At 42.2% G+C, this 13,365-nt stretch overlaps 1 protein-coding gene and 1 long non-coding RNA gene across 4 annotated transcripts in view; one reads left to right on the forward strand and one right to left on the reverse strand.

The window, feature by feature from the left end:
* LOC310911955 overlaps nucleotides 1-4,345 on the reverse strand; it is a 28,467-nt gene extending 24,122 nt beyond the window's left edge. For both annotated transcript variants that reach the window (XR_014590604.1, XR_014590605.1), the window contains exon 1: nucleotides 4,114-4,345. This is a non-coding gene — a long non-coding RNA (uncharacterized lncRNA). The remainder of the gene's footprint in view (nucleotides 1-4,113) is intronic.
* The window catches only part of RETREG1 (reticulophagy regulator 1), a gene marked incomplete at its 5' end in the record, with an annotated part of 63,814 nt that continues 52,781 nt past the window's right edge, over nucleotides 2,333-13,365 (forward strand). Inside the window, 2 exons of one of the 2 annotated variants that reach the window (XM_083866029.1) lie at nucleotides 2,333-2,438; nucleotides 2,832-2,920. Coding sequence is in view for 1 of the 2 variants with exons in the window: in XM_083866028.1 (XP_083722154.1) it covers nucleotides 4,498-4,709 (212 nt within the window). Of the gene's footprint in view, nucleotides 2,439-2,831; nucleotides 2,921-4,497; nucleotides 4,710-13,365 lie in introns of those variants that run through there. The other variant, XM_083866028.1, reaches the window with a different exon arrangement.

A 13,365-nucleotide genomic window follows, 5' to 3' on the forward strand; every position in this document is an offset into this window, starting at 1 on the left:
CGAATAGCAAGCTTAGGGTTTAGTGAAGACATCAAGTTATTCAGGAAAGTCAGGATAAGGGCAGACTAAAAAAACCTGCATGACTTTATGAAACTCAATAGCTGTCCAATGAAATGGCAAATAAATTCCAAGTAGATAAAGTGAGGCAGGTGAGGTGAGAGGGGGAAAGCCCAGTACCAGAATGAGCTGTATGGCAGGCTCTGAAATGAACATTAGCACTTAGGGACAAAATGGTGATGTTTCATTAGTTACAGAAAAAAAAGAAAACCAGTCCTTAGAAATTATTACAAAAGCAAACTATGGTGCAGTGTAATGAAACTATTCAAATCTATGATCTGTTCCTACTTCAAACAAATGCAGAGATGATGTGACCAGAACCACATAAGAAAGTAATTTCTTGTTAAAAAATATTATTTCAGTTATAGAACTGAAAAAAATTCAGGAAAAGGGAAGATGGATGTTCAAAGTCACACCTTATGAAGAGTGACTAAGACACAATTCCTCAGCCTCAAAGCAGAGAAAAGTAAGGAGTGCAGTCATAGTATGACTGGACAAAGAGTCAATAATCCTGCACTAATTATAGGTCACTGTAGGACAAGGGAAGCAATTCTTCCCCTCCTTCTACCATTTGTGAGACCACATATGGAATACTTTGTCCAGTCTGGGATGACCCAAGACAAGACAGACACTGACATACTGGAAGGAGTCCGGAGGGCCCCTGGAAGGTCAGTGGCACACAGCTGATGGCATAGAAGGACAGGCTGGGACAGTCGTGTTCACTCACTCTGGAGGACAGAGGTTAACAGGCATCTCCTTACAGAGTACCTGATGGGTGGTTATAGAATGGATGGGGACAGAGCCCTTCCCTATGAGGTGCAGAACCAAATTAGAGGAATTGGGTGAAATAAGAAATTTTGAATAGATAGTAAGAAAATATGCTTCACAATGAATGTGGCCAAATGTTCAAACAGGTTGCCCACAGTGCACTGCAGAATCTCTAGCCCTCAGAGATGATCAGAGCTAATCTGGGCATGACACAGAGCAACATGTCACAGCCAAGTAATAGGGTACTGTGTATGTGGGGAGAAAGGTCAGACCAAATTTCTTACAGGGGTTCCTTCCAAACTAACCTAGTCTGTGATCCTGTGATGAAATGAATGGAAAACAAGCCTAAACAAAAAAGAAAAAGGAGGGAAATTAATTCCATTTTTGAGTTGGAATCCTCAGCTGAATTCAATACTTACTCTATGATGACATCAGCATTTTCAAACATATTTCAGAAGCATTAGAATGCTTTTATATTTGTAAACTCTTTTGAAACAACCACTTACAAAGCTTTCTCCTTGGTTTTCATCCATCCTTTACACTGTAGTCCCTAGGACCAGACCTGCAGTCCCTAACCTAATTATGTGCATTACAGCTCACACATCCAGCTGCTCATTGGTTGCTAGCCCTAGTTTTTTCCATCCCAAACTCAAACTGCACACAAACCTTTGTAAACCCTGGCAGGCAAAACATCAAAGTACAGGAAGATCAAAGCCAGAAAACCTATTTACTACTATTTTTTTTTCTGAAAAAGACATCTAAACTTTCAATGCCTGGGAGTGAAGCATCCATTTCTTCTCTCATATTAATGTTTACAGCAGAGTGCTTTCCATAAAATCATTCATATACACCAAGCTCAGGAAAAATCAACAGTGAAAAAAGGAGAGCTGGCATCCATCAAGTATTCTTCTTTTCCATTAGCTAAATTACAAAACCTATCCTGGAAGAGCTTTTCATCAATTTCTGTTCATATGCTTCATGGTACATGACAGGAAATCATAGGAGTAATCTAGAATGGATTCAAGTTTAACCAAAATCCAAAAGAGTTCCCTTATTTTTAGTCTACCTTTTCCACTGAAACCTCACCTCATCCTCCCCCTACTCCCAGATTCCATCCCCCCTTTTCTGAGGAGAGGGGTGAATTTTTGAACAATAGTGACTGAAGGAAGTGTCAGAGAGAGTAAAAATCTGGGGCAGGGGGAATATACAGTCATCCTCAAATGTTTAAAAAAAGAAGTGGAATAGTGGTAAGGGAGGATTGCCTCAAATCTGCCATGGTTGTAATCATTAGGGGAGTGGGATTATATTCTCATTATCCTACAGCTGGTTAAACCTGAATTTTAACATTTTAACTCCAGTGTGCTTTCTGAGTCTTATTATCCCATGGTCACTTTAAAAGTGCATGAGGAACATCTGACTCCTTCCCAGGCTTACCTATTAACTGTTCGGAGTTAGCTAGATTTGGATGCTGGACAGGACCGCCCACATTGCTGAAATAACTGAATGCTAGCAAGGGAAAGCAAATTGCCGCTGGCTAAGTAAGCTGGGCATGGTTTTTGCAAGTTTTGGGCAGCAGCAGCAGCTTGGCATTCTGCAGTGACCTGAAAAAAGGGGTGAGTATAGGAGAAACCCTCTGATTTGTGCCCATCTCTCTACCTCCTTCTCCTTGCAAAAAGGCTGGTTTTACTCCTGTGAACCATTAAGATTTCCTGTTAGGATTCCATCTCTGCTGCCTCTCTCAAAACCAGGGAAGCAAACCACTACTACTCAGCCTAGGAAAGCACGAGATGCCCAAGTGACAGTGGGAGGAGTTGCTCATTAACTGTGAGCAGCTGCTTGCACACACAGGAGACAGCTGCCTGCTTTCCAGCACACGGAGAACACCCTGTTTTGACCAAGCCTTTTTAGGACAAATTTTTATTCAACAGCACAAAACTGAAGCAAGAGAACAAAGTATTTCTCCAGCCTTGCTGCAACTACTTCCTTTTCTTTTCCATGTGTTTCAGGTTACTAGAGGAGCCTGTCTCTTACCTTTTGCTCTCTCAGACTTTTGGAGACAACACTTAATCACATTTTAGCTGGGCTTATTATTCAAGTAGGTCTGCCTGGCTCCAGGTTTTTAGACATCAGTGCATAGAAATATGACTAATTAGCATAAAACTAAAATGTTCTTTAGAAAAATGTAAATTGCCTACATAGAATAACATTCTGGATGTTCCCTCTCAGGTGCTAGAGAGAGCATGTGGAATAAGAAAAATAAAATAACTCCTTTCCAAGGGTATTTGGGGAAAACACACAGTAGACTTGCAATCCACAGCCAATGTTACAACTTAATGCTGTAATTTTATTTTGTCTTCTTTTACCTCAGAGGGAAAAAAGAGACACATTGACCTTCAAGTGAGACTCCTCTTCCCATCAAAAAAACATTCTAAAGGGGTAACTCCAGCTTGAAACAGATGTCAATTCCCAATTCAAAATTGTTATTCTTGCTCTTGCAGTAAAAATTATTTTATTTACACACTTTATCCTGTGAAACACCTTTGACAATTCCAATTTTTGGCTCTTGTTATTCAGCAACAGATGCCCAAGTGGCAATTCTCACCAGGCATGATCCCCAGAATTCAGATTCCCAGCAGTCACATCACTATCACACACATCACCAGCTCAAACATAATGCCACACTTCCATCTGGAGCCTGGGGCTGGCCAGACAGGGAGTGGTGCAGATGACAGGACAGCACGGTATAGACTTGAAGTCTGTTTCTTGGATATTTAAGCTGCAGATGTAAGCCATCAAATTCCCATAGGCTTCGCTGTGGCATTAGAAGCTTCCAGCATTACGGGCAGGGACACCTCCCACCAGACCCAGCTGCTCAAGGCCTTGCCCAGCCTGGCTTTGAACGCTGCCAGGGATGGGGCACCACAACGTCCCTGAGCAACCTCTGACAGTGTCTACCCACCTGCACAGTAAAGAATTTCTTCTTAATGTCTAACCTAAATTTCCCCTCTTTCAATCTGAACCCATCACCCCTTGTCCCATCACTGTAGTTCCTGACACAGCCCCTCTCCAGCTCCCTGCGGGCTCCCCCCAGACACAGGGAGGTCGCTGTGAGGTCTGCACACAATCTCCTCTTATCCAGCCTGAGCAGCCCCGACTTCCTCAACCCGTCTTGGCAGTGGAGCTGCTCCAGTCCCCTTATCCCACACTCGGTGTCCCCCCTCTGGACGTGCCCCAGCCGTGCCTGGCAGCGGCACACACACCCGAGGGGGGATGGAGGGCGAGTCTCACCGGCAACACCTTCCGGCGGCCTTCACCTTCTCCATCTAGAAAGCCACTGTGCTGCCCAGCTTTCCCCCAGCAGGGAACCGGAGTGCTCACGCCGGAGCCCGGGGAAACTCCTGCCAGGGGCGGCAGCCTCGGCCCGGCCTCTCCCGGGGCCTCCCCCGGCCCGTCCCCGCCCCCGGGGCCTCCCCCGCGGCACCTGCGCGGCGGCGGGCCCGGCTAACGCGGGGGTAACGCGGGCCCGGGTAACGCCGCGCTCCGCCCCGGGCCCGCCCCCGCCTCCGCCCCGGCCCGGCCCAGCCCAGCCCCAGCCTCAGCTCCAGCCCCAGCCCCAGCTCCGCCGGGCCGAGCCGAGCCGAGCCGAGCCGCAGCCCGGGGCCGCAGGGAGCCATGGCGAGCCCGGCGGTGCCCGCGCCGCCCCAGGAAGCGGAGGCCCCTGAGGAGCGCGGGGAGCCGGAGCCCGCGGAGGTGCCGGGCGGGGCCGGGGCGGCCGTGCTGGGAGAGACGGGGCTGGCCCTGGGCTGCTGCATCGCCGCGGCGCTGAGCTGGGAGCGGCCCCTCCGCAGCCTGGGCGGCTTCGTCTGCGCCAACCTGCTCTTCTGGTGAGCCGGCCGGGGTGGGCCGGGATGGGCCGGGGGGCGCCGGGACCGGGGCCGGGACCGCCCCCGGGATGGGAAAGCCCCCGCCCGGCCCTGCCCCGCCGCCTCCTCCCCCGGCCCCCGAGCGGTGTGTGCCCCCCGCCCTCCTCCCCCGGCCCCCGAGCGGTGTGTGCCCCCCGCCCTCCTCCCCCGGCCCCCGAGCGGTGTGTGCCCCCCGCCCTCCTCCCCCGGCCGCTCCTGGCGGGGAGCCGGCCCCCGGCCGAGGGAGGTCCCGCTTCTCGCTTCACCTGCGCCACGGCATTCCCGGCCCCCGCCGCTCCCGGTCCGGCCGTGGCCGGGTTCTTTCACCGTGGGTGTCTGCCCCAGCCTCACACACACACCGCCTTCTGCCCCCACAGCCCACAGTATGGGGATGATGGTGATGATGGTGATGAGGAGGAGTGGCAGGTGGGAGCGGGGCAGGGCGGCTCAGGACACCCCGCCGAGAACTCGTTTGTCACACCCGGGATGAGCCGCATTTCTGTGCAGAGTTCTGAAACCTGCAGAAATCGGGTCCTTCGCCCACCGGCGGTGCTGTGCTGATGCCCTGGTCCGGTACTTTAGAGTTCACTTTGGATATATGTGCTTTTTCAAATTGGTGGCCTGCTTAGTGGAGCCTGTGAAGTGGGCACAGGCAGAATGTCACTGCAGTGCACCAGTTCTCGTTTCGGACTAAGCTTTTGGTAGTCGGAGACAGTTTAGTTGAATAAACCCCAGAGGTTAACATAGGGATGTGTTCATTGTTATGTTTGTCATGTCTCTTCTGTTCATTTTTGTAGGAAAAAAAAGTTGTCTGTTTGAAACTTCAGGGCTTTCCCGTGGTCTTAGGTTTTGCCAATGCCTATGATTTTTTGCTTTCTGATCTAAAATGTTGTATGCCTGCTTGATCATGTAGAGCGATTTATAAATTAGTGCACAGTCTAATAATGCTGCAGAGGCTCTTACGACTGACTAGTGTTTCCTTTCCTGTGGCTAGAGCTGCCTCCTTTCCTCCTAAGTGAATAAAAGATAAACAAGCAGTGCAGTTGATTAAGAGCAAACCCCTCTTGGTTCTCCATAACCCTATCAGTGTGATGTTTAAACATGAGATCCAAGTAATGGAAAGAAAACTTTCTGGAGCTTTGTGCTGCACAAGAAAATCTCTGCAAATATTTTCAAAATCATTTTATCCTCTTTGATCCCAGGAAGAGAGTGTGGGTGATGTCTAACTTAGGTTGATTTTTATTATCCACCTTGCTCTTAGGTATCCATGGTAAATCCTTTCATTGAGGAAGTTACATGGTTTTGCTCTCATTTTCTGCATACTTCAGGGGTCACCTGTTCTTTCAGACATTTGGAAGAGTCATAATGCTTTATATTGCTTTTCAACATGGCTCTAATAAAATTTTCAGGGACAACATCTAGCAGAATACATTTCCATGTCTGCTGGGCAACCCGTTGGCTATTACTTTGGCAGATTTGATCAAAAGCAAGGTACACAATGCCTGCATTATTCAATGCCTGTAGGAAGTCTCCTTTGGTAGTCTTACTGGCATCTTGGTATGTGACCAGTATTTGAAGTTATTTTATCAAAATTCATAGCTCACTCTACTCTGGTGCTTTCAAGATGAGTCGGAACAGCAAAAGTCAGGACACGAATTGCTAATTTTAATTTGGTGGTGTTGTACCTCAGAAGGAAGCTCGCTATTCTAGTGCCAGGGAGTTTTGAGAGGTGTAGATGAACTAGGAAATGCATACAAGCAGGAATGACCAGTAAACTTCTGTGGTTTGAGAACATCAGGAAAGATCTCATTAGCAAACCCATGAAATCTGACACTGAAAATTAAACAGTCATTTAAATCTCAGGTCACATTTCTCTGTTTGGTGTTGGGATCATGAGTGTTTGCAGCACAGTGTGTTTGCTGCTTCCCCTTTTCTTGTTTGAGATCCAGCTGGTCAGCCTGGTTTGTGATGACTCACTCAGACAGTCGCTGCTGCTTCAGGACTGGGAACAAGTGTCCAGCCCTGCTGCCTGTGAAGTCTCTCCTAACAGGGATTTCTGCTGGCTGGAGCTTATAGGTAGAAGGAACATTTCCTAGTTGGTGTTTTATGTGTCTCTTCTTTCTTTGTCATGTGCCTACAAGTATCCCTGCCCCATAGGGGGACTCCCCGTGCCTGCAGCCTCTGAGCAGGATATCCTGGAGTTGAGAATATAGCAGCAGCATTGGTGGAAGAGGTGGAAAGAGGAGGTGTGGTTTAATTTTACAGTTTTCTGACTTTTGGAAAAGCAGCACCATAACTTCCTCCCTTCAATTTAATTTTGTTGGGACTGTTTTCCTCATGGTTAGTTTAGTTCTTGTATGTACACCCATCAAAACACTTCATGTGTAGACTGTTGCAGTTGAAGCTGGTGAGAGTGAACTGTTTTTCTGGTGTCCCAGGGTTTTTTTTTAATATATTCCATTGTAGCCTCTTTTGTGTTAAAAATCTCTTAGCCATCGTATGGTACATAGATGCATTTTTGATGGCTACTACTGAGATATTGTTCTTGTAAGTACAAGAATTTTGCTAGCATAATTTCATTCTGATTTCCTTGATTTATTGTGGACTGTATTTAATAAGATAATAATAAAAGTAGACAAAAATCTGGCTACTGAAAAGGCATTTTTCAGTTACCACCTCCATTATTTTTTCACCATGAACAGCTTTAAGCCTCTTGCCACAAATGAACCTGACTGAAAATCTTTCAAATGAACACGGGTTAAATATATATATTATTTTGCACCTAACCATTTAAAATGTGATGTAGATTCTTGTGCTGTATACAGTTTGCAGACTGAAGTGAAAAATAACACAGGAAAACAAGGTTGGTTTTTTCCCCTGTTTTACACCTGTTGTACTGAAAAAGTGAATGATTGGCCCAAGAACAGAGAAACTCTTCTGGTAGTAGAAGTTCACTCTAAGTGTTCTAAGTTTTAGGCTGTTGACTGATAAGTTTCAGTCTTAGGTTTAATCTTAGCTAAATATTAACATTCAGTCCTAGATTTTTAAGCTAGCATTCTATCCTAATTATTATTCTCTGTTTGTATGGAATAGAGAGAATAGTGGCAGCTTTTTGTTCTCCCAGTCTGTAATTTTAAATTACTGCAAGGTCAGAGGAACAAGTTTATTTTCAGTAATTCTGTACTGTTCCATGTGTTTTGTAGTTTGCAGATATCTACTTCAAATATGTGTTTTCTATCTGCAGGTAAATATTTCAAACCTAAGTACATTCATGTCTGCAAGGTCATCCCTATATACACCAGTTGCATCTGTTCATCAATTGCCCAATTTCCTGATTTCCCCAGGATTTTTTGTGAAGAGGAGCATCAGAAATACTAAGATGTAATAGATCTTTTCTCTTTTGCCATCTCCTTGTAGAATGAATTTATTGTATTCCCCTATTTGGTATTCTCTTCACCAGCCCAAATCCACATTTTTCTTTGAGGATTTTAATGTACCTTCTGACCTCAGGAGGCATATTTGCATCTTACTGCAGGTCTGTTTTTAACAATGTTAAGTGATATTATTGTAGTGGCTCAACAAAGTAACTGACCAACTGTGTAAAATGCAAGTATCAGTCCTTGATTTAGACAGGTGTGCAGGCCTGATTTGCCATTAAAAATAGTCTTTTGTCACTGTCCATACTCATATTTTTTGATTTTGTTTGGTCTCAGACCTAGTGAATATTTCCATTGTCTGAGAGAAACAAGAGAGAAAACAATATTGCTTATATCTGAATTGTCTGTGTGCATTGCATTAGGTAAAGATTGTCTATTTTCCAGGCATAAAATCTAACTACTCTTTAATGTTAGTAATAAAATACACGATCAGAGTTTAGAGGCTTGGTGTGTTTTGTTTTTAAGTATCCAATTTGTTTTAGGAGTTGTTATTGAAGTGTTTCTTTTGTTTTAAAGTATCCAGTTCACTTTAAGATTTGTTTTTACATTGTTTCTTACTTGAAATCTCTGCTTGGCAATGATAAAGTATATATATACCATGAGGAGATCTCAAAGTACTTTTCATTCATTTATTTATTCTTTCAGTGTAAGAAAGCATTACTAAGCTAAGCATTCCTTTCATGTATTTGCACACAGCTTGTAAATGCTACCACCACTATACCTTGATACTTGCCTATAAAGCAAGATTTCTACCCATTTAGAGAGCAGTGTGGATGCACAATGTGTGCTTGCATTTTTGTTCTTTGTTACAAGAAAGAAGCTGACCTTTAAGACATGCAGCAGCCCCGCTTTATATATTTGTGGACTGTTTTTGTTCACTATCAGCGCTGACTGTGGTTGTCACTGGAAATGGAGTCTGGGGGAACTGCTCAGGACATTCTTGGTGACAAAATGTCAAATTAAGTGAGAACTGGAATAAATGAAATCTTTCAAATCAAAGCACAAAGAAAAATACATGAAAATTAAGTGAGTTGGAGTAAGGCAGGGTATTGATATTCTGAGGCCAGTTTGTAGTATGCTGGTGTTAACATCACTTAATTAAAATTGTAATATCTTCCAAGTCAGGAGAAAACATATGGATTTTTCCTTGTAGCACCCAGATGCTAAATATGGTTTTAGATGTGGGAAATTTTGGTCTTTGGCTGTCTTTGTTACAGGAAATCTTACAGCTACATTCGTAGTAGTTTTAGGATTACTTTCCTGAAATCCTAAGTATTGGGATAGCACACAAGCGAACACTCCTGCCTTAAATTCTAGTAAGAGTTTATGTCTCTGATCACTCAAGTAGGAATAGCAGAGTAGATTAAGTACTGACATTATTCTTTTGTAATGATAATGCATTCATTATCAAAAAAGAGAAGAAAAAAAATTCTGGCATAGACAGTTTGGAAATTCGCTGTGCATTCATGTGAATGGGTTTCTTACATGGCTGCTTGTTTGTTTCTTCTAGTCTGATAGTCCTAACTTATTTAATTTGCTCCCTTTTGCTAAGTCTTTGTAACTTATTGCTATTGAGGTTTATTTTATTACACCTAGCAATAGTACAGAAAATAGCTGATGTTTCTTCAAGCTTAAAAAAATGTTTGTGGTTTGTTGTTTTTTGCTTCCTGGAAGGTGATATTCTAAAATACTCTTCCTCAAGTAAAGCTAAAATTCCAACCTCAGCACAAGTTGTGATACAATTTTAGGGTCTACATGTTTTATCCAGGCAGTTTTAGGCTTATGTTCACTTTTCCAATACAAATTATGAAAACTTTTGAAGGCTTTGGAGGTAGAAAAGTGGAACAGAAAGTTAAATTCATTTGATTTAGTTAGCAAAAATAATTAAAAGCCATTAACAGCTTTTTAGTGACAGTTTGCGTACTTTTGGCTGAGAGATTAGTTTGCAGGAATGAAAATTGACATTGTTTAAGAGCCAATCCGTGTTACATAAAAACCTGGACAGTTGACAGCATTTTTCAACCAATAAGGTGAAATCAGGATCAGTCAGAAAATAAATCAAGTGGGGTAATTGAGGAAAAGCAAGGATTACTGAACAATTTAGGATCAAATCTAGGATGAGAACTTCATGGAAGATGGAAATCCAGAACAAAGGAGAATGGAAATGAATTGCAGCGTGGCTTGTGTTTATTCTGTCTTGCTGAAATGTATGTATGCCATGTCTGGTTGGTTCAAGAGAGAAATGATAAATTCTTTGTGTATTGCTTCAAAATAATGAGACCTTTCAAATATTAAGTAGAATTTTGAGAACAATGGATGTTTTAGGGGAATATGCTATGCTCCATGGTAGATGTTACAGGACTAATGAGAGAATTAAAGAAAAGGAGATTTAGGGCAGCACGGTAGAGGTGCTATTGCTCCAACTGCTCCTACTGTATGAGAAAATGGGATTAAGATTTCTTCTGTACTTTGCCAGAGCACAGGTTAATTAAGGTCATCTGGGCATTTGTCTGCAAAAACAAAGGAAGCACGGTTATTTGATGTTATGTGTTTAAATCAAAATAATTTTAACTTTCATGGAAATATCATACCCTGTTTTCACTGATATAACAGTAGAATTTCATATCATGATGTACTCAGAAGGTGTGTAGTTTAGGGTCACTTAAACTTTCTCCTTCTCAATTGTTTTTTATGTGCCTGTCTGAAAGCAACAGGTTGCAGTAAATCTGATCCAAAAGCACAGATATTGAAACATGAGTCTAACTGCTGCATTCCTCAAGAGGTTTCCTTGCAGACAGTGTGAGATAATTTTGCAATGTGAAATTAGTAACTTAATCCTATTTCCCAGACCACCAATATACTTCCGAATGTTCCAGTTTATAAGGGCATTTATCTTTGGTGATTAAATACAAAGTGTTGGAATGATTTTTCTGGTGTTTTTTTTCTTGGAGACTTATACTATTTTTGGTTTTATTTAGACTTATTTTTAAGTTTAAGAGCTGGTTTCTTGAGTTGGTGTAGAGAAAATACACAATTAGAATTCCTATCCTATGTGTTAAGTTAGCATTGTCCAGCTGTCTTTGCTTTTGTCCTGAAACCTGTGCACGGACCTTCAAGAGGCTGTCAAAATACCAGTAATTTAAATTTCTGGGTGTCTGTTTCTTAGGACAAAAGGTCTATTTAATATTCAAAATTTTTTTTCCTAGTAAGTTCTAGAGGGTTTTCTAAAAAAACCCCGATTTGGTCTGTGCTTTCTGACTGAATAAATACAATCCTAATCTTTTCAATGAAACCTGACAAATAAGCTCTTTGAATAAAAGGTTGGAGCCTGAGTTTTCTTTGTCTTAACAAAGAAAGAATTAAAAAAAAAGATGCAAGTTTTAGAATAATAAGTATGCCTTTTCTGTTTGAGGGTTATTTTTTAAATTATTTGTTTGTTTTTATGTACCTAGTGATAAAATTTTTATATTTCTGGGTGCTATCCAATGGAACACTCTTTGCTAGCTGGCACATACAAATCAACTGTTTTTCAGTCCTTCATTTTACTCTGAAATGTCTCAAATACCTAAGTTTTTGGATGGAACACAGAGAAAAACTTGGAATGAAAAAGTGTACTTCTTTCTAATTTATGTCTTTATCAAAGGTTTTTCTCCACTAAATTAGACATGATCTAAAACATTTTAATGTCATGTTTTTAAGAAGCATTCTATTACATTTCACAGGTTTTCAGTTAAACAGATATACAGCTTTCTAAGTTCAAGATGCCAGGCACCCAGAGTGCTGGTGTGCATATTTTAAATAATTAACTTAAGGTGTGGAGTGAATGCTTTTGGAATTATTTTATTCAACAACTTAGGCTTTTTGGAAGGGTAGGGAGGTTTTTTAGACTGAGTTTAAGTCTTTATTCCTTCCAAAATCTTAGCACATACACAGATGTGTTTTTTGTATGTAATTCCCTCTCTTCAACAGAGAGTCTGCTGTACCAGTTTTTGCGTATTTTTCAGGCAGGCAGGTTGACAGTTAAATATATATATATAATGAAATTGTACCAGATTCTATTCTATAAAGAGATTCTACCAAAAAAGAGTGTGCCTAACTTACTCTGCCTTAAGTGAAAATCTACACCTTTTGTGTAGGAATTGGGAAGGGATTTTTGCACTATAATTCTTGAACAGTTATCTGAATACTTTGGCTCAGACCAGGTGTCTTGGTTTCAGCTGGGATGGAATTATTTTTCTTCCTGGTGCAGTGTTGCAGTGCTGTATTTCGGATTCAGTATGAGAACAAAGTTGATAGCAAACTGATGTTTGAGTTGTTGCTGAGCAGTGTTTACCCCAAGTCAAGAACTTCCCAGTTTTCCATGCTCTGCCAGCAAGCAGGTGCACAAGAAGCCAGGAAGGAGCAGAGCCAGGACAGCTGAACTGAACTGGCCAGAGGGATATTCCAAACCACCATGTGCCATGCCCAGTGCACAGCCTGGGAGGAGCTGGCCCGAGCTGCCCATCACTGACCGGGCTGGGCTGAGCACTGGTCAGTGGGTGTTAGTAGTGGTGTTGTGCATCACAGGTCTTTCTTGGATTTCATTCCTCTCTCTTTTTGTTGCATCACATTTCATTTATTATTATTGTTACTCTTATTAACTTCGTTTCAGTTTATTTAAGTGTTCTTAAGCCCCAGCTTTTACTTCTTTCCATTCTCTCCTTCCCATCTCACCAGGGCAGGAGAAAAGTGAGCAACCTTAATTGCCAACTAGTGTTACACCACAAGATGTACTAAAGGAACAGTAGGAAAAATACTGGGTTATTGAGTTCTGACTTCCAATGTTTGAATGCTCGAGTCTTGGATTTCTGTATTTGTAGATACAGCATTTTGATGTTTACAGAGGCTTAGTATGAAAATCATTTATATAGAAGAGCAATTCACATAGAAGTTGTAAATTTAATAGACATAAAAAGCAGGATTCACAAACCCACTTTGGAATGGTTTTTCAGTTAGGAGAGTTTAAGCATTAAATTACCTGTAAATAAAGTAGATTTGAATATATTTTTTTTCCTTCTTCGTTCACAGGAGGGCAAACAAAATTATTGACCCAGTGACAAGTAAGGGCACAAGATTTCTGATACTGCCTTTACCGTGTATTTCGAAAATGTTGTTCAGGCAGCGCTCTTCATGCTGTAATTAGAAGAAAACAAGCCCTCTTC

Source organism: Zosterops lateralis (genome assembly GCF_965231275.1).
Source record: "Zosterops lateralis genome assembly, chromosome: 1".
Classification (NCBI taxonomy): Eukaryota; Metazoa; Chordata; class Aves; order Passeriformes; family Zosteropidae; genus Zosterops; species Zosterops lateralis.